The sequence below is a fragment of the Lissotriton vulgaris genome, chromosome 7 (genome assembly GCF_964263255.1).
Source record: "Lissotriton vulgaris chromosome 7, aLisVul1.2, whole genome shotgun sequence".
NCBI classification, from domain to species: domain Eukaryota; kingdom Metazoa; phylum Chordata; class Amphibia; order Caudata; family Salamandridae; genus Lissotriton; species Lissotriton vulgaris.
The window spans coordinates 1,699,170,846-1,699,190,326 of record NC_141695.1 but is presented as its reverse complement, the minus strand read 5'-3'; the positions used below and the strand labels follow the sequence as shown (position 1 = coordinate 1,699,190,326).

The 19,481-nt window shown below is 44.3% G+C and overlaps 1 protein-coding gene across 2 annotated transcripts in view; it reads right to left on the bottom strand.

Moving 5' to 3' along the window:
- Positions 1 to 19,481, bottom strand: part of OGFR (opioid growth factor receptor) — a 127,662-nt gene that overhangs the window by 32,112 nt on the left and 76,069 nt on the right. For both annotated transcript variants that reach the window (XM_086932831.1, XM_086932830.1), the window contains one exon: positions 7,504 to 7,570. In XM_086932831.1, coding sequence (XP_086788957.1) covers positions 7,504 to 7,570 — 67 coding nt within the window. The remainder of the gene's footprint in view (positions 1 to 7,503; positions 7,571 to 19,481) is intronic.

Genomic DNA, 19,481 nt, shown 5'->3' with positions numbered 1-19,481 from the left:
CCTCCCCGGCACCCGGACGTCACTTTCTTTTGTGACTATAATCGTGATAAAACACAGAGCCACGTAAAAACCTAATGTTTTACCAGTCTGCAGTAACTAATGAGATCCTTTGGGTGATAAGCTCAGGTCGCAGAGAGGGGATGATCGGTGAGTAAGCTATGGCTAAATAGAGTCTCTACCAGAAAAAGCAATACCAAAGGTAAAAGTAAGGTTCTTCTGATCGAGACTTCTCAATGCATATTTCTTACCTTAGAATAGACACTCAAGCTCACTAGAGGAGGGTCTGTGAACTGGCCTAAACCAAAAAGTCCTGGACAACTGAACTGGGGAAATGGCAGTCTCAACGGCGCGGACTGTATTACTTTGTGAACATGTGGAGTTACACCCACATACTGGCTTGGCAGATGTCCAGGACAGGTACCCAGTGTGCCAACGCAGTAGTAATGGCGGAAAGGGCCAGCAAGTCCCCAGGATGCTGATTTCTAGCTAATGCACATCAAATGTTAATGCAGAGCACAATCCATCGAGAGATGGTTCACTGCTCCACCTCTTTGCCTTTTTTTGTCCTGGCGAACATAATGAAGAGTTGATCGTCCACTCCATGGTGCAAACAATGAAAAGAGGGCTACTTCTGAGTCTAAGTGATGGAGTATCTCATCCACTTTTTGGAAGGATGAGGTGGAGCAAAAAATGTAGGAAGTGTGATATTCTGTCCAACATGAAAAGGAGTGACCACCATTGGTAGAAAAGAGGCACATGTCTGAACAACCAGTTTGCCTGGGTAGAAGCTAGTGAATGGAGGGTGAACTGACAGAGCTTGGAGCTCACTGACCCACCTGGTCGATGTAATGATCATGAGAAGGAAAATGCTACTTACCCAGTATGCATCTGTTCTGGGCATGTAGAGCTGTAGACTCAGATGCTTTGCATAGCCTGCCATCTAGTATTGGGTCCGGATGTTTGCACTTTGTTTTTCTTCGAAGAAGTTTCAAGTCACAAGGTAGGTGACGACTCCTTTCGGCGATAGTGCGCATGGGCATGGACTCCACTGTTCGATTGTTTTCCCACAGAGGGTGATAATGGAGTTAGTGAGAGTCGTACAAAGAGATGTCCATGTATATATGTATCTAAGTAAGATGTCACTGTGACAGGTATGGGTACCCGGGGAGGCGGGTGGGCGGATATGAATCTACAGCTCTACATGTCAAGAACAGATGCATACTGGGTAAGTAGCATTTTCCGTTCGAGGCATGTGAGCTGTAGATCACATGCTTTGCAGAGACTATATAGCAGTGATCTCCTAAAGAGGTGACTAACCTGTACCTGTTGCAGGCGTTTGAACTAGTGTACGTAAAACGGGTTGGTCCACAATAGCTTGCTGTCTTGCTAACACATCTACACAATAGTGTTTTGTGAATGTGTGAGGTGTAGACTATGTCGCAGCTTTGCAGATGTCATCTATGGGTATATTTCCTAAGCATACCACAGAAGCCCCTAGTTTGCGTGTGGAATGCGCTCTAGGGGGAATTGTCAATATTTGCAGTGCTTTTGCTTAGCATGTTTGAATGCACTCTACTATCCACCGTGCAATCCCAGATTTTGATATGGGATTGCCTTTATGTGGTGGAGCAAAAGCCACAAATAGGGGTTTTGTCTTAAAGAAAGGTTTTCAGCCTTCTATGAAGAAGAGTAATGCTCTTTTCACATCTAAGGTGTATAAAGCATGTTATGCCACAGAATCTGGTTGAGGGAAGAACACAGGCAACTCAACAGATTGGTTGATATGAAAGGCAGAAATGACCTTGGGTAAAAATGTAGGGTTGGTCCGAAAAACCACGTTGTTTTGGTGTACTTATAAAAATGGTTCTTCTATGGTATAGTGCTTGAAGCTCGCCTACTCTTCTCAGTGATGTGATAGCTATGAGGAAAGCTACCTTTCAAGTGAGAAATTGCAGCTCACATCTGTGCAGTGGCTCAAAAGGTGGACCCATTAGTCTGGTGAGGGAAATGTTGAGATTCCACGCTGGAACAGGTGGAAGTCTTGGGGGAATGATTCTTAAGTCCCTCCATAAATACTTTAATGACAGGCACTCAGAAGAGAGACAAATGTTGTCTATACTGGAGGTAAGCAGCTATTGCAGCAAGATGTAAGCATATGGATGTGTATGCTAAATTTGAAAGCTGCAGATGTAATAAATAGCACATAATGTTTTGAACTGAAGCATCACGCGGGTTGATTGGATTGTTATTACAGCTTATCACAAAGAGCTTCCTCTTGCTGCATAGCAGCTCTTGTGGTAGGACGTCTAGCCTCTTTGACAATGTTCAGGCAGTCCGGCTGGAGATTGAGATAGCCAAACTCTAAGACTTCAGGTGCCAGATCGCAAGGTTGAGATGACTGGGATCCATAGATGTCTTATCTCTGCAAGGCTCTGCATGAGGACATTAGGTGTGAGATGTCGTTTTCTGTGAGGAACTACAGAGAGCTCCATTAGGGTTGTGAACCAGGGTTGACAGGTCCGTGTGGGAGCAACTAGGATTAGTGTCAGGGACGCTTGTCTGAGTTTCCGAACCACTAATGGAATGAGAGGGAGAGGCGGAAAGCGTAGGCAAATATACCCGACCAATTCATCCATAGTGCATTGTCCCTGGTCAATGGAAGTAGATACCTGGATACGAAGCTTAGACATTTTGCTTTTGGGTTTGTGGCGAATAGATCTATGTCTGGAAAGCCCCACATCTGAAAGAATGAGAGGAGAACATGAGGGCGGAGTTCCCATTTATGGATCTGTTGTCTTTGATGACTGAGCATTTCTGCAATCTGATTGTTTACTCCTGGAAAGTGTTCTGCAAGGAGATACATTTTGTGACATATGGCCCATCTCTAGATGGTCTGTGCTAGTTGTGACAGCTGGAGAGAATGTCCCCCCTTTTTTGTCTGTAGTACATTGCTGTCATGGTGTCTGTATGAATCAGGACAGCTTTGCCTACTAGATGACCTTGAAATGCTTTGAGCGCTAGAAAAATAGCTAGCAGCTCTAGAGGATTTATGTGAAGCTGCTTTTGCTGTAAGCCCCACATGCCCTGAATTGTGTGTAATGTCTGGAGATGAGCTCCCCAACTAGTGAGTGATGCGTCTGCTGTTCGTACTATGTGTGGAAACGGGTCGATGAAGGGCTTCCCTTTTGAAAGGTTTTGTGGATTCCATCACTGCAGAGAGCGATGGGTGCAGTCGTCCACCAACAGTAGCTCTGATAATCGACCCAGAGCCTGGTTCCACCAACATGCTAAGCATTCCTGCAGGGGGCACATTTGAAGTCTTGCGTAAGGGACTATTAGGATACAAGACGCCATCATCCCTAGTAACTGCATGAACACTTGAGCTGGCAATGAGTGTTGAGGCTGAAACTGACGGAGTAAAGTTTGCATGTTGCGGATTCTAGCCAGATTGGGATAGGCCAGGGCCTTTTCTGGCTCCCAAATACACTTGTGTGTTGGATGGTTGGAGATGGGACTTGGACAGATTTACTGTGAATCCAAGATCGTGGAGAAACTGCACAGTTTTTTGAGTGGGACAGACAGCTTTGTTGCGAGCTGGCTTTTATGAGCCAGTCGTCTAAGTATGTGAAGACGGGAATGTGTTGTCTTCGTAGATGAGCTGCGACTACTGCCAAGCTTTTGGTGAAAACCCTGGATGCTGTAGTTACTCCGAATAGGAGCACCTTGAATTGATAACACTGGCCTGCTACCATGAAACTGAGGTATTTGAGGTGAGCAGGGTGTATTAGGATATCGAAATAGGCATCCTTTAAGTCCAGAGGGGACAGAGAGTGGCCTTGCTGAAGGAGCGGGAGCACTTGGAGTGTTACCATATGAAAGTGGTCCGACTGAATGTACAGATTTAGTTCTCGGAGGTCTAGTATAGGCCTGATAGAGCCGTCCTTCTTGGAAATAAAGAAGTACAAGGAGTATACACTGGCCCCTTGATATTGTAGTGGGACTGGTTCTATAGCTCCTTTCTCCAGCAAAAAGAGAACTTCTTGATTGAGAAGGGTGAGATGTTCTTGCAACATTGCATGTGATCTTGGAAGAATCTTTGGGGGAGGGTCTATAAGTTCCAGGCAGTAACCATATTGGATAATTTGTAGAACCCATTTGTCGGACGGTGATTGTATTCCAGACAGGTAGATATTGGGAGCGATGTCCCCCTACAGGAGTGGAATGATCGGGGTAGCGGAAGTAAGTCACTGTTTGTTTGAGGGGGAAGTGCGTGTTGAGTTGCCCCTGCCTCTTCCCTTACTGTTGTTTCCTCTAAACCCACCTCTAAAATAGCCTCTTGATGAGGGCGATTGGTTGTTGCCCTTGTAAGAGGAGGAGGGATCTCTGTGGATATATTCTTGGAGCCACACCTGTAAAAGGAGCGATAAAAGGCTCCCCTATTTGACGGTAACTGCAAAGCCCCCGTGGACTTGGCGACCTCAGTCTCTTATTTAATTTTTTTCCAGGGAAGTGTCAACTGCTGGGCCAAAGAGGTGTTCTTTGTCAAATGGTTTGTTGAGAATAGAGGCTTGCACCTCAGGTTTGAATCCTGAAATTCTCAACCAAGCATGCCTGCGTAGCAGTATGCTGGTGTTTACTGCGCGAGCTGCTGTGTGCTGCGTCTAAGGCGCACCTGATGGAGGTATTTGTGATTAATTTACCCTCCTGAATAAGGTCATTAGCCTTTGATTTATGCTCATTAGGCAGATATTGGTTTAGATTCTCTAACTCATCATAATGAGCCCTATCATAGCGAGCCAACAAAGCTTGAGCAGTAGCAATGCGCCAATGATTAGCTGCTTGCAACGCTATCCTTTTGCCTGGGGCATCAATTAATTACGACTCCTTATCAGGAGGAGGGGACTCACCTGTGGTCTGTGAGTTAGCTCTCTTGCCAGCATTGGAAACCACAAGAGAGTCTAAACGCAGCTGATCCTTGATGGAGATGGGGTCAGTAGGTGCAGGTTTATATTTTCTCTCCACCCTGGGTATCCTATGTTGTCGTCGAGTGGTGAGGGTATGGACGGATATAAATTAGGGTCATTATCCATGTTTGGGTCAGTGTCATAATCTTCCCATGCGTCAGTATCCTGTGGCCTATCCTCATTCCCATTCCCCATCCCCATCATCCTGTGGGTCATATGATGGTGGTGGAGAATTTATGGGTGTGATGAGAAAATTTGGATCAGTATGCGAAGGAGGTGGAATGTAAGGTGGAGAAGGGTTAGTACCCACATTTTTCCTCTTCAGAGGAATGTGGCAATCCTCCTGCAGGCCAATTTTCCTTTTCTCAGGTAATTTGGAACGGATATGTCCAGTGTCCAGTTGCCGTTTTCAGCGTCAACAGTTTCGGCTCCGAACCCTTCGGCTCCCTAGGTTTACTCTTCTGTAACAGTGGAATGGTTACCACGACATGCTTCGGTTTAGACGCCGAAGGTTTCAGCTTGGCCACTACATGTGGGCGACTCGAGCCTATAGGCTTTTCCTTGTGTTTCGCGAAGGGCTCGAGGGCGGGGTGTACAAAACTTTTACTCGGTGCCAACCTTAGCCCAAAGACAGAGGAGGGACCGGAGCCTTTTTCTTCTGGTTTTGCTGGGGCAAGGGGGGTTTCTGTACTCATGGTACGCTGACCCGGTGTAACTTGCTCCTCTTCTTCCATATCGGAGTCGGCATCGGACAGGGAGAAATGCTCTGCTTCTTCTTCGGCTCCTTGAGCGTGGAACTCTTCTCTGTCAGAATCTTCGCCGAAGATGTCCAGTACAGAGCCGATCTGATGTTGCATTTCGTGACGGCGAGCCAGACGGTCATGGAGCATCTTCTTTGATCGAAACAATCGGCATGCGTCGCAGTCTTTATCGTCTTGTTCCGGGGATAGCCAGAGGTTGCACAGTTTGTGCAAGTCGTTGTGTGGAAACTTAGCGCAACATCCGGGACATAGCTTGAATGGAGTCCGTTCCATCGACTGCTAGCGAGCTCGGCGCGGGTAGGCCCAACGTCCCGCCACGAGTTTGCAGATCGAAGGTCTTTGAGTCAAAATGATACACGGAAAATGCAATTGAGAAACAATACTGTCGAGGGAAGTGGATTGCGCGCCGAAGAAAACACGAGAAACAGTGCAGAACTGGAGCGCAGCGATGATAGATTAATTTTTTAATTTTTAGGTGTGTGCTCCTGAAGGAACATGGGGGATGGAGGACGGGAGAGAAGGATGCCGAGAGCGAGGAGAATAGGCGAGAGGGGATGAGTGAGCACATGGACAACGTATGGTGTGCAAGAAGGGCTGGGGTCAAGCACATGGACAACGGAGGGTGAGCTGGTAGGGCGAGGGCCAAGCACATGGACAATTTCAGTTTTTTTGCAGGGGCAAAGCACACAGACAACAGAGTGTGGGCAGGAGGGCAAACACAAAGACAATGCGAGTGTGGGCGGGAGGGGCAGGTGCAGCCACAAAAACAAAGGAGAGTGGGCGGAGGGGCTGGAGCCAATCACACAGGAAACGGTAGGTGGACAAGAGGAAATGTGGGCAACCATGTGGGCAACTGAGGGTGGGATTGGGGCAACCTCACCGACAGCGGTGACTAGGGGGGATAAGGCAAGCAGACGGTCAGCGTAGTGTATGTAGGAGGGAGGGGCTGGGATAAGCACATGGATAAAGGAGGGTGGGATGAGGGGCTAGGGAAGCACACAGACAATGGAGGGTTGAGGTTGCTAGGGCAGGCACAGGAACACCGGAGAGAGGCTTGACGGGAGGAGCTGGTAGTGAAGCGCAAAGGGGGAGGAGAATTACAGGATGGAGACAGTTCAAAAACACAGACAATTGTTGAGCGCTTAAACAAAAAGAAAAAGAAGAAGCTGAAAAGTAAGTAGTGGACGACATAGTACTGTGTTCATACTCCAGGGGGTGGACAAACACATGCAGCAGAAGGAAGTGTTGAGAAGCAGACGGATAGAAAGCAAGCAAATGATTGACAATGAAGCCAACCAATTATAAGCAGTGGGTTACCTATGAGTCCACTCTTAGGTCTTAGACAAGACCAAACAAGACTGCAAGATAACATACACTGGGCAGGACTAGATGTGGAGCCACACAGTGGGACAGGACTACACATTAATCCTATGAACTGGGCAAAACAACAAACTACAAACTAAGTCATGCACTAGGCCATGCCCAAAAGTAACAGAATGAACTAGTGAAGAACATCCCTTAGGCAGGACTACAAGTTAAGCCATACACTGGGAGAGATGCAAAAGCATGACGCCTCCCTTAGAAGAGGACTACAAGTTAAGCTCTGCACTTGGACAAGATTAAAAAAGTTAGGCCATGTACTGTTGCTGGACCATAAGTAAAGCCATGCAGCAAGACACTGCTTTGCAGGACACTGCTTTCTTCAGACCCCTCGAGTCTAGCATGGATTACACAATTGCTTATCCCAACTGGATAAGTGATGAAAATATATGGCGTACCTCCAGTTCTTTTTTCGTGAGCGGCGTTGCACTCCAGTTCATTCCAGCCTCCCGCAGAGGGAAAAGCCTGCAGGAAGTATCAAATTCAAGAGATGAAATTCAGATGACAGCTTTCTACACCACCACATACCAACAAATCAAACTAACATGACATAACACACCTTCACAACATGACGCATCTTCAACACATTCATCATGAAGAAAATGAACTGTACGTTTTATATGTAGAAAAATATTAACGTGCACGTTCAGATCCGGCGTAATTTGTCTTTTCATTTGCGTCTGACAAGAAAGCCACTTCTGGAGTCTCAATCAATGATGGGGATTGGGCAAGTAGTGGAGCTGAAGGGAACCCTCCTACTAACTGCTTAAGGCATTGCAACACTGTGCAGTGCAGGGGAATTTAACTGAAACATGCGTGAACTAGCTAACATATACCCCATATGCATCACAATCTGTTCCTGGAACTGTCCACATATCCCGGACATCATTACAGGTTCCTGAACAAGTAACCATGCCCGACAGTATTACTGCCAAGATATATCTCTGTACTAATGTGTGCCCTCAGTTTCAGCTTGATGGCATGCCATTGCATTAGCCCGGGTATGCCCTGGACATCATAGTGGCTTGCCACAAAAGCAGCTCATTTGTTCCCCAGACATTTTGTGTGACAAGTTTACTTAGGTTGTATTATCCAGATAGTAGTACAATTCTGACATGTCACTGCACCAGTTCCCAGTCACCCAGAAGACTACTAAAATTGTGGTATTCCACTGCACTGAGAATTATCTAAGGCCAGTGTTTCCCAGACTGTGGGTCGCAACTAAGCTGATTTTTAGTGTGTCGCAATAGTCCAAGTAATAAATGAAGAGGTCGTTAAATTCTGTATGCATCTTGTCACATTGGCTGCTCTTCAAAGAGAGACGTCAAAGGTCAGGCTATGTGTTTACAAGCTCCTCTCAGTGAAAAACAGCATTTGCAATGCAATAGGTCTCGTATTTGCGAGAGGTTGAGCTAATGGCATTTTAACTGACAATGCCTTTTATTTATGTGTTTACAAAATCTGCAAGTAGTGCGGTGAACTTGGTATTGGAGAGTCGTTGGTAAGTGGGCACGCAATGTGGATTTACCACAGCGGTGGCTGATGTTGCCTAGCATTTACCTCTGCCCGCTACTCGTAGGAAGAACAAACTTCATGTTGGTACTGGTGCTGATTAATTAGAAGGTGATCAAAACTTCTCACCAGGTGAGCACAGGAAGCCAGAATACTCAATTTCAATGACCCTACCATGAGGCAGAATGACCAAACACTCAGTTAAAATTAAAAGATGGTGTGTTGCATACTGGCAGATCACATTTAACATATGTATCTGACAAACTCTGATGAATTGTAATAGCGATATCGCCAACACGCAGTTCTAGACCACTATCATTACGTCATAGCCCATTTACTACAAGTTTTTCAACCTTGTAATGGCTGGTAGACTGGTGGTGAGAAGGAACTGTGCAAGAAAAAGAAAGCAAGAAAATTAAGAACCCACAATGAGGATGGACTTCTAAGGAGCATTTTGTCAGCATACATCCGTTATGGTGTCTCATCAATTTCCGGTCTGCAAAGATTAGCAGCTAATACTGAAAATAATTTACAGGAATCTATTAAGATATGCGTGTCAGTGAAATCATTTAATAAAATACACTGTGAAATTATTTTAAAATTCAGGTCATATATGTATATACAGCCACGCATAAGCAGTGTACAAAAAGTAATAAAACAAACATTGAAAAAAAAACATTAAAAAGCAATTATAGCGCAGGTTCAAAGAAGACAATTATCCGATGCATGGAGGAGACTAAAATCTGTTTGGAAATGCCTAAGAATATATATTTTCGACGAATGGATCGGTAGAGAATCAAAGAAGAAAGAGAAGGACCATAGGTTTCATAGTCTATAAATAAGACCCAAGTATTTACATTGGGAATGGGAATTAAATGATAGAAGTATCAACTGCCAAATACCTGAACCTAACTCGCTCGCTCTCATACTGTTTTTTCTGGATTTTGGAAATGTAACAATTAACCTGCTGACAAAATAAAAGCTAAATGTGCTGATTTAAGTAATGCTGCATAAATGCTAGTGCGTGGGAAAGCTGCTTAACCCCTTCGATGCTGTTGACGGAACGGTTCCGTCATGCACGTCGGGTGAGCTGTGCGGATGACGGAACCGTTCCGTCATGACTCCGCCCGCGCAAGGCGGAGTCAGCATGGGCGGGGAATTCGCGCCGCAGCGATGCGGTTAAAGAGTTTAGAAGGGGGAGGAATGTTCCCAGTGCCTTGTCCTTATAGTTTAAACAGCTGCTGGGAAAGGAATTGGGGATGCACTGGCAAGGCTTGAGGCTCTGTATGGGGTGGATCGCCAAATTATTTAAAACTTGGTGCACTTTAGCACAACGAAAAAATGGGTGGGAGGGGGTGGAGGCTGCACGCGCTGCGTGGTGTTGATATAGCACATGCTATTATTTACTTATTGTCCCTTGTGCATTTCCTTAACTGTACCATGTTGTACTTGCCAAATGGTATTATGATGGTATTTTAAAATGTGGACATTATACGTGTGTACAGCACTGGAGAGAGTTGCTTATCCGCTGCTCTCAGTGTTCAGCTGGGGCATTACATGCAATACAAAGCGTAACTTAGAATAGCGGGTGAGCTGTAATTATTACAAATAATGGCGATTAGCTGCTCAAGGCCTCAGCAATGGAACCCATGGTGTTGGATGAAAGGGTAAGGCACAGTGCCATTTTGAAGAACAAACTTTTGTGGGAACAGAAGAAAATGAGATCCGTCCGAAACAAAAAATTAAAATAAGTGTTCGGATAAAAACAAAACAGAAAATCGGTCAGAAAATTCAAGTGCATGTTCGGATGCAGGCTTCCACTAAATAAACAATATTGGATGAACGTACATTGAATGGCAGTTAAATCCATATGGCAGTGGATTCCATTCAGGAAAGAAGAGCCACGGGCACAGAGTGAGTGAAAGAGGAAACTCTGTGACGTAGTTACTACGAGGCAAGTAACTGGAGGTGTCTCATGCATTGGTAAACAACGTGGAGGCCATTTCGGAAGGATAAAAGGGACACTAATTTCCGCCCGATCTCCTTGCTACCGGGATTGGGCAAAATCGCCGAAAAGCTGGTGAATCAGCAGCTCTCAGGATTCTTGGAGAGTAATGGCCTACTGAGCGACTCCCAAACGGGTTTCCGCCCAGGACAGGGCACTGACACAGCCCTCATAGTAGTGGCAGAGGAGGCTAGATGCATCTTAGATTCAGGGGGATCGGCTGCGTTGATCCTCCTGGATCTGAGCGCTGCATTCGATCCTGTGGACCATGCAATTTTGGTCCACCGTCTCGCTAAATTAGGCATTGTAGGACCTGCCCTTAGATGGCTGGAATCCTTCCTGCATAAACGCTCCTTTAGGATTTGGGAAAATGGTGTCATATCAAAGTCTACACCCCTCCAGTGTGGGGTCCCTCAAGGATCCTCCCTGAGCCCTACTTTGTTTAATGTTTATACGGCCCCGCTGGAGGAGGTAGTAGCCCCTTTTGGGATCAAATCCATCAGCTATGCAGACGACACACAACTAGTCGTCTTGCTGACACAACAGGGGGGATGTTCAGACAACCTTTCGAGCTGCTTAACCGCAATCTTCTCCTGGATGACTGACTCAAAGCTCAAATTGAACGGAGCTAAAACCGAGATCATGGTTCTGGGCCATCAATTTACATCCTTGCCCACAGAGTAATGGCCGCCTTGCATGGGTGAATTGCCTTCACCAAAAAAGAAAATCAAAAGCCTCGGGGTTTGGTTCGAACCCCAATTAACTTTCAGGACTCATGCCCAGAAAGTTGCAGGAGGATGCTTTGGCCTGCTTCGTGCAGTACGGAAAGTCCTCCCCCTCCTGCCTTTTCAATCCAGGAAGCTACTAATCCAGGGCCTAATTTTATCCAGACTGGATTATGGCACTGCCCTTTTCCTGGCCGCACCAAAGGCCACAATTAATATCTTGCAGCGAGTGCAGAACGCTGCTGCCAGGCTGCTTATGAGGGCGCCAAGAAGAGCCTCAGCCAAACCATTACTGAGAGCCCTCCACTGGCTTCCAATTCAGGAACGAATTGCTTTTAAATCACTCTGCATCACTCACAAGACACTGCAAGGTAAAGGCCCACCGGCCTTGAGAAACCTGATCCGTCCCTATAGACCGGTTCGGGCCCTACGGTCTGATGTGGACAATCTTGCCATTGTCGCTAGAGTGAGGAAGGCTCGCACTGGAGGCTGCCGTTTTTTAGGTCTCGCGACCTACCAATGCGCGCAAGCGCATTGAGCGTAGCGAGAATTCATGTCCTCAAAACGCTCGTGAAACCAAGGGTTTCACGAGCGGTTTTGTTTAAGTTCACGTGAATCACGTGACCAAACAAGCACGCGCATTCACGGCCTACTTTCAGTTTCCCGGCAAGGGCTTCTCCTCCCCTAATTATTCATGGCCGGCCGCAGGCCGGCCTTACTGTCAGTTTCCCGGCCGCTCACAGCACATCAAAGGGCTTCGCCCAGCATGCGCTCTGCGGCTTCTCCTCCCCTATACCTGTTTATCTGCACTTCTCCTCCCCTTTCTTCGCTTCATGCTTACATTCTTCTCTGCCGCCCTCGCACTATTATTTTCATGACTGCGTCTTTCTACATTTCTTAAGAGAATCTCTCGTGGTGATTTTGCTTTTTTAGGCAACCATTTTATGCTGACCAGGTTTACTTTCTGCAGCTTCATCTGTTAGTTGTACATTTTCCCTCGGGGTAACTGACTGGTGACCTGATTGAATTTCATTAGCTGCTCATATTTTGACTTTTTCGAAAGCTTTCTTTGGCTGAGAGAGATTGTTCACGTGCAAATGACGCAGGTGGTTTGAAGTGTTCGAATGGCACAACTGGCTCATTTCATAACTCACGTTTTTGTCACATGTCATACGATATTGTTCCTGCGAATAAGATGCTTGGAGAAAGCTTGCTTCAACTCACGGTTGTCCCTTTGGCGTCACCTTGAAAACTGGCGGCCATGTTTCCCTAGTAGTGAGAGAAAAATCTGCTCACAGAAAGGCTATTCAGATGTATAAGTTCTGTCATCAGGTGGGAAGAAAGTGCATTGTTTTAGGCCCATATATCATTATTTAGAGTGGAATGCTCAGTTTTTAGTGGGCAAAACAACTCAGTGGGTTTCAGAATCAGTTGCAGAGTCCGAAGTCAGCAGGTTCGAAAATGGGTGATGCTGGTTCAGTCTTTCCTACAGATGGTTATAGTCATTCTCTCCTTTAAGAGCTGCGAAGTCCGAGCCTATGAATGGAAGCGTTTTTTTGAAAACAAGTTAACAATATAACTCTGATGTTTGAAATTGATTCCAGATCCCGTATTTGCGTATCGTAACACGTTTTCAAATAATTCCTCACAATTGCATTTCTGTGTGAAGGCGGGCCTTGCCTCTGTGTGAAAGACCGTCCTCTTTTCAATGTTCTCATTTTGGAAGACATGCAGTTTTTGTGCTTAGTGTACTCTCTTCACTAAAGGGAAAGGCATAGGTCTGGCTACTGGAATTATGCGGTAGAGGAAGACCAAATAAGGCATACTAAATTATGCATCATGAAAAGGCAATTTATGCAGCATAATACGGCATATTTTGTGATCGTATTTTTTTTTTTGGAGTATAGTGAAGTTTTCACCCAATTGGTACCAGTTTAACACCCAAATACAGTTTAAAAAAACACAAAGTGACCAGTCAACCTTTGCGAAGGCACATCCACTTCATTTTTAGTAACTTTTGATCCGTATGAGCTAGAAACAAATTATCTTTTTGTTCAAATCTGCAGCTTGTACAGCAGATGATGGATTATGTGGTAAATACGCCAAATCCATAATTATGAGGAAAACGCAGCGCCAGCAAAAGCACATCATTGGGCGGCCCCGGGTGTAGGTTACACACAACATGGGCACATGCTTCGAAGCAATTGTAAAAAACGAATAAAAAGTCTGTATTTGGTTCTTAGTTTGTGTTTCTCTGATGTGCAGGGCTTGCCACTGACTTTTTCATGACCAACAGCTTCAGTCTTAGCTAGGCCTGGCTGCTCTAGGCAATCTTTCTTTTCTCATCCCCTCCCCCTCCGATCCACATTGTGAAAGACTGTTTTAGGGGATTTATCGGCTGCTTGTCATCCAGGGCGCGCAGATGCACGTGGGCGTGCTATCTCATCAGGTGCTCGAGGCCTGTGTGTGAACACTGGTGCACCGGCGACTCTTTGTCCAGGACTGCAGACTGTGCTCTTATCTGCAGATTTAGGATTACACCTAGGCTGGCCTGCTTCTTTGTCTGCCTGAGCCCTAGGCGTGTAGAAAAATCACTTTTTAAAGTTAATTAACTAAATGAAGATTGTTGTTTTCTCTTCACTCGTAAAAACATTGGAATGCGTGTATCCCGCGAAGATTAACCCTTTAAAAGAGATAAAGAAAGCATTCCTATTGACAAGAGGGTCTTTCGGAACAAGGCATCACTGTTTTGGGTTTAATGTTAGTCTGTTTTTTCCTGTTAAGTACTGTTCATTTTTTTTTTTTTATCTTGGGGTTACCTGCATTGTTGTTTTACACTTGTTGTCATTCTTTTGATTTTTTGGGTGTTATTTCATGTTGATTGATTGTCAAATACTTTACAATCCAAGGGTAATCTCCAAGCTCTGAAGAGTTGTAGTGGATTCCTTTACAATGTTCAACTTGCTTTTGAATTTTTAGTGTTATTCTGTGTTGGGGAACTGTTTAGCATAATGCATCATCTTTTGGTCATCTAACAACTCTGAAGGGTTGTCGGTGTTTGCTTTATTACACTTATCATTCTTTTGATTTGTTATGTTCTTTTTACATTTCTAAAATTGTATTTATATAGCACTTACTACCACAATGAAGCACTAAAGCGCTTTGTGGCGAGTAGCACGCTACTCCGGAACACAAGGTTAGATGTAAATCGTAGATTTGTAATATGTGAATCCTTTTCCTTTGTAGGATTAGTTGTGGTAAGTTTGTACATTTTGTGCTTTTGCGATCTCATTACATTTACTCCCAATTTTCTGAATATGGACGGATTCATTGAGGTGGATTAGTAAAGGGAAGATGTAACATTTTATTGGACATGTGTGGTTGTTAGTTGGATGAATTGGATGAGAAGAGGGGAGGATGTTTTGGGGACCAAAGTAGTCAGAATGGTTTGGAAGAGTCAGAGAGGAGTGACTGGCAGAGGTGGAAGAGTGTGTTTTTTTATGGTATGTTGGTTGCTTGAAGAACACTTTTTAAAACGCTCAATGTACCTCTAGGCTCTAAAGAAGGGAGTTGGCTGTTTGAACTGTTCATCATTCTTTTAATTTTGGGTTGGTCTGTTTCTTGCTGTGAAGTGCTAACCTTTCATTTGATTTTGATTAGTCTTTTTTTTTTAAATGTTTTTCAGTTTTGTTTATACTGTGGCTCAGTTTTATGTACAGCTCAGTAACACTTGGCTTTGGTTTGAAAGTGTCTGGTATTTTTTTTGTTTGTTTATGCTTTGCTCCTCCTTTTCTTCCTATCATTAGGTGTATGCACATTTGTTAATTTTGCTCATTGGTTGTGTGTTGATTTAGTAACAGAACAAGCACTGGCGTTGCCAATAGGTCTCGCAGTAGGAAAGTTGGAGCTATTACAATTGCAAATAACAATGCCTTTTTTTTTCGTTTTCATTTTAAAAACATAAAGGGCTTTGTCATTTACAAAACCAATAGCTCCAACTTTCCTACTGCGAGACCTATTGGCAACGCCAGTGCTTGTCTATGAATGCGGCAAAAAATTGGAATGCCCTCCCCAGGGATATCCGGATGGAATCCTCTTATCTTAACTTCAGAAAATCCCTTAAAACTTTTCTTTTTCCTAAAACCTCTTAAATCCTATATCCTCAGAGTCTTCTGTTATTAGTTAGTTAGCGCTGGGACGCTCTAGGGCAGCCATGCGCTCTATAAATCAAATTTCATTTAATTTCATTTCATTTCACCTAAAAGAATGGTCAGCATTCAATATATATAGGCAAAACGATGTTGGCGGGCATTTTAGGAATGTTTTTATTTTTGGGGTTGTATGATAATAATATAATGGAATATAAAGGGATACCTGTTGGGTACTGAGCAACTTTGGATGCAACTGGGATATGAGGTGTTTTTTAGGAGGACAGCACTACGGGTTTTCTTCCAGTGTTCTGTCGGTTGCATTTCCCAGTCTGTCTGTGCCCCACGGGTGGTGCAAGCTTCCTGCCTGCGATGCTTGGATCTTCGCTGTGTTATAGTTTTTAACTGTTTTGTGCTGTGGTTCAGAGCAGAGCTCACAGTTGATGCCGTACAGCCACAAGCGTTGAGTTAGGCAGCCGTGCGTTACATAAGAAAAGACACGCGACTGCCATTGATCGAGATAAAAAATCTAAAAAAAAAAAAACGCTGTTTTGGGTGAACCCACAATGAAGTAAAAGAGGCCACTCTATAGCTTGAGAACTGGTGCTTATAAAAAGCGCTGCCTTTTGTCGGCGCATGCTATAATAAAGTTGCAAGGTCGCCGTGTGCACTTTATGAAACAAGCTATCGCCATTGCCAAAGCAGAATGAAAAAAACATAGTGCTTACTGACTAAATGAAGGACACAGTATAATGTCGCAAGTAAAAGAGCCAATCCTGATGGGCGGTCCCAAAAGGAGACAGGGCGGTAACAAGGAGGGGCTAAGGAGTCTCCTTATCAATCGGAAGCCAGCATTTACCATGGATGATGACGCCAGCCAATGAAAAATATGGGCGGGCTTCCACACAACTTCTAAAAAATACCCTAATAAAGCATGGCTCGCAAAGCGAGCAGCGCATGCACTGCGACGCTAGGCGAGACCAACCGAGTAAAGTGAATTATGTGACAATCTTGCTGGGGTGCAGGGAATGGGAAAGGAAAGGCTTTAGGATGTCATTTTTTGGTAACACAACAAAATGTAAACACTTATAAATTAACTGAACACATTCAGCAATTAGAAAAGCAAAACCTAAGCACTTTTTTTTTTGTAATTCTAATGTGTGATGGAAACAACGATTTTAATAGGATTTAAACAAGTCAAGACACTTTACTTCAGTGATGCAAAAATGAAAAATATTCAATGAAACCCGATTTCCACCTAATTTGTTTGCAATATAGTTTTACCAGTAAAACTGTATGCCTGTGCATATTTAGTAGCCATTTGAATGAAAAATGTACTATATGTAAAGGACAGTGCTTTAACCACACGATGCGTTAGTTACATTAAAAACAATAAAACTGTCATCTAATGTCCATTAAAGATAGGTGGGTCGCAAAAGTTTCTTCTGAAAGATTGAGCCTTGGTTCTAAAAAGGTTTGGGAAGCACTATCCTAGCAGTAGCACAGTTATGACATAACCCTACATCTGTGTATGTCACATCTCCCATCTTGATGGCACATGGTAGAGTCTTTCTGGCTCTACCTCTGCTTAAATAATTTTAAATTAAAGTTTGCTAAAGCATAATTGCTTTCATCACTTAAACCAGATACAAAAAAACAAAGTGAATGAAAATCAATCCATCTGCTCAATGAATGCTGTAACCATGAGCTAGTCTTGTCTTCAAAACTATTTTTACATCAGCCATTTATACCAACATCCTATCTGTCTCTCTTGTCATAACCTCTGGAATAGGCAAGTGAAATCAAAAGCAAAGATACAGTATCCATCTCAAAAGCAGGCCACTTTGTGCCAACTGCATAGGTAAGCAGCTACCGTTTATGGCACCTTAAACACTAAAGTATACAAAAAAGTGATAGATGGAATACTTGAAGGTTGATAATCACTTGGGGCCACATCCCAATCCATCATTATTTTGAGCACCGTGACACCTCAATTTGTACACAGCTGCAAGTCCAGCCGAAACAGTCCGATAAGGTCCTCCCTGACCTGAACACACGCAATCCAGGACCGGTTTCACCCTAGTTATGGTTCATCAGCCAGGTATCGCTTGGTCCCTGTGACAATGTGCATGGGACCCACGTCTGGGCATACCCGTCCCACTTGGTATACTAAAGTATACAAAAAACATGATGGATGGAATGCTTGAATTGATATCAGCCACAGGTAATCACTTGGGGACCGCACTTTAAACAGGCACATTAGGTATCAGAACCCAGAACGGCTCCCACTGCTGATCTTCTTGGCCTCATCAGAGCTATGATGGCCTATGCAAATGCGACGAAAGGTTCTTATAATGACCTTTCTTTTTGGCGAGTGTTTCTTTTGTAAAATTATTAAATGTTCTTTAATCTGACGGAAAGCCTACAAGAATATTGAATACAAGTACTAAATGATTAACTAACACTGTAGCAGCAAAGACAAATAGAACATCATAAGTGTCCTTTTTCTGTCAGGGTATATTTTGTGGTGCCTCTACTAGCTCTAGTTGTGAACCAACCTGGACCTTGTTGTGGAAAATAAATCCCTGTGAACAGGGTTAACCAACCCCATCCTTAAAGAGTGCTGAGGAGGGCACAGAGTAGAAAAAATAGTGTCAGCAAAGACAAAAAGGTCTACATTTGCCTACATCATCTGCAAAATCTAATGTAGGTTTTCAAAAGGGTATACAAATATTTCCCACCCATGCTAAATTTGAGATGAATTGTGTTAGCATGTCTCTGCTCTGCCACTAACCCCAAGCATAAGCCTACTTTAGCTCTGGAAGCAATGTAGAGTGCATAGGACAAGGCCCTTGAAAGTCAGAAGTAACAGCCATAGAAAAATAACTTCTTGATTGCTTATAATTTAGGCATGCGTGAGGGGTATGAAATCTTTCCAAAAAACGAAATATATCTCATTAACTGTCCACTGTCCAAAGCTGGATGTTGATTGGCCCGATAGGGGTCAGTTGTTGAAATTCACAGAACATTCTAAGAAGGGGATGAACTCAAAATGCTCTCCCATATGTTCATGCTGAGAGGGACACAGAAAACACAGTCTGGCCTACAGAACTGAATGATGATTTGTGGAAATATGGTGCAGCCAAATTCTGCACCTACTGCCAAGTGGGTAGTGAGAGCAACTGTACACAGAACATGGTGTGACTGGAGGCTCTGTTATGTGCCCCAGTGCCCATTGAACTTGGCTTACTGTTATACCCTACTAGTTGTGGGGTAGGAGTTACCAAACAGAGCTTGGCGGTTAGCTAGACCATGTGCCAGCGAGAGAAGTCTAAAGTTGTCGACATGCCTGTAGAAAATTTGCAACACCGTGCCCTTTTATACCGTATGTTTTACCTCCAATGAACCCAACAATTGAACAGACACGCTGTAGGTGATCACTCAATGTTCTTTTAGCTTTTGCTGACTTCAGAGCTACGCTTCAATGCCAAAGGGGCATCTAAAGTCCACCCCTAGCTAAGAGATGATGGCAACTGCCTCACCCCAATCCAAGGGCAGTGGTTTGGCGAAATTGGAGCTCAGGGACACAGGTCTGTTTATTTGTACGTATGTGTGAAGACTGCTTCCCCCATGTTAAGGACCATGCAGTCCCCATAACATGGGTATGCTCTATTCCCCATATCTGGAACATGTATGAAGGATGTATGTTTTGTCTGTGCTTGTGAGTGAGAGGGGTGAGGTTCATAGGTGGACTAGTGAATAGTGGAGTCCATTTGCATTCTTATAGTGATTTCTTTGTGTAAGTTGGCTATGCCTATCTCAGACATACCAGTGTTCACGTAACTCCCCTTCTACCCCGTAACATTCCCAAACCCCGAAACCTGTGCAACTGGTGTGTGTGGAGAAGTAATCAGCGTATTGCCTTAGTCTAGTGTAGATAGGTCACTTATCTTCCCTAAGGCACCATCCAGCAATCAATTTTCTGT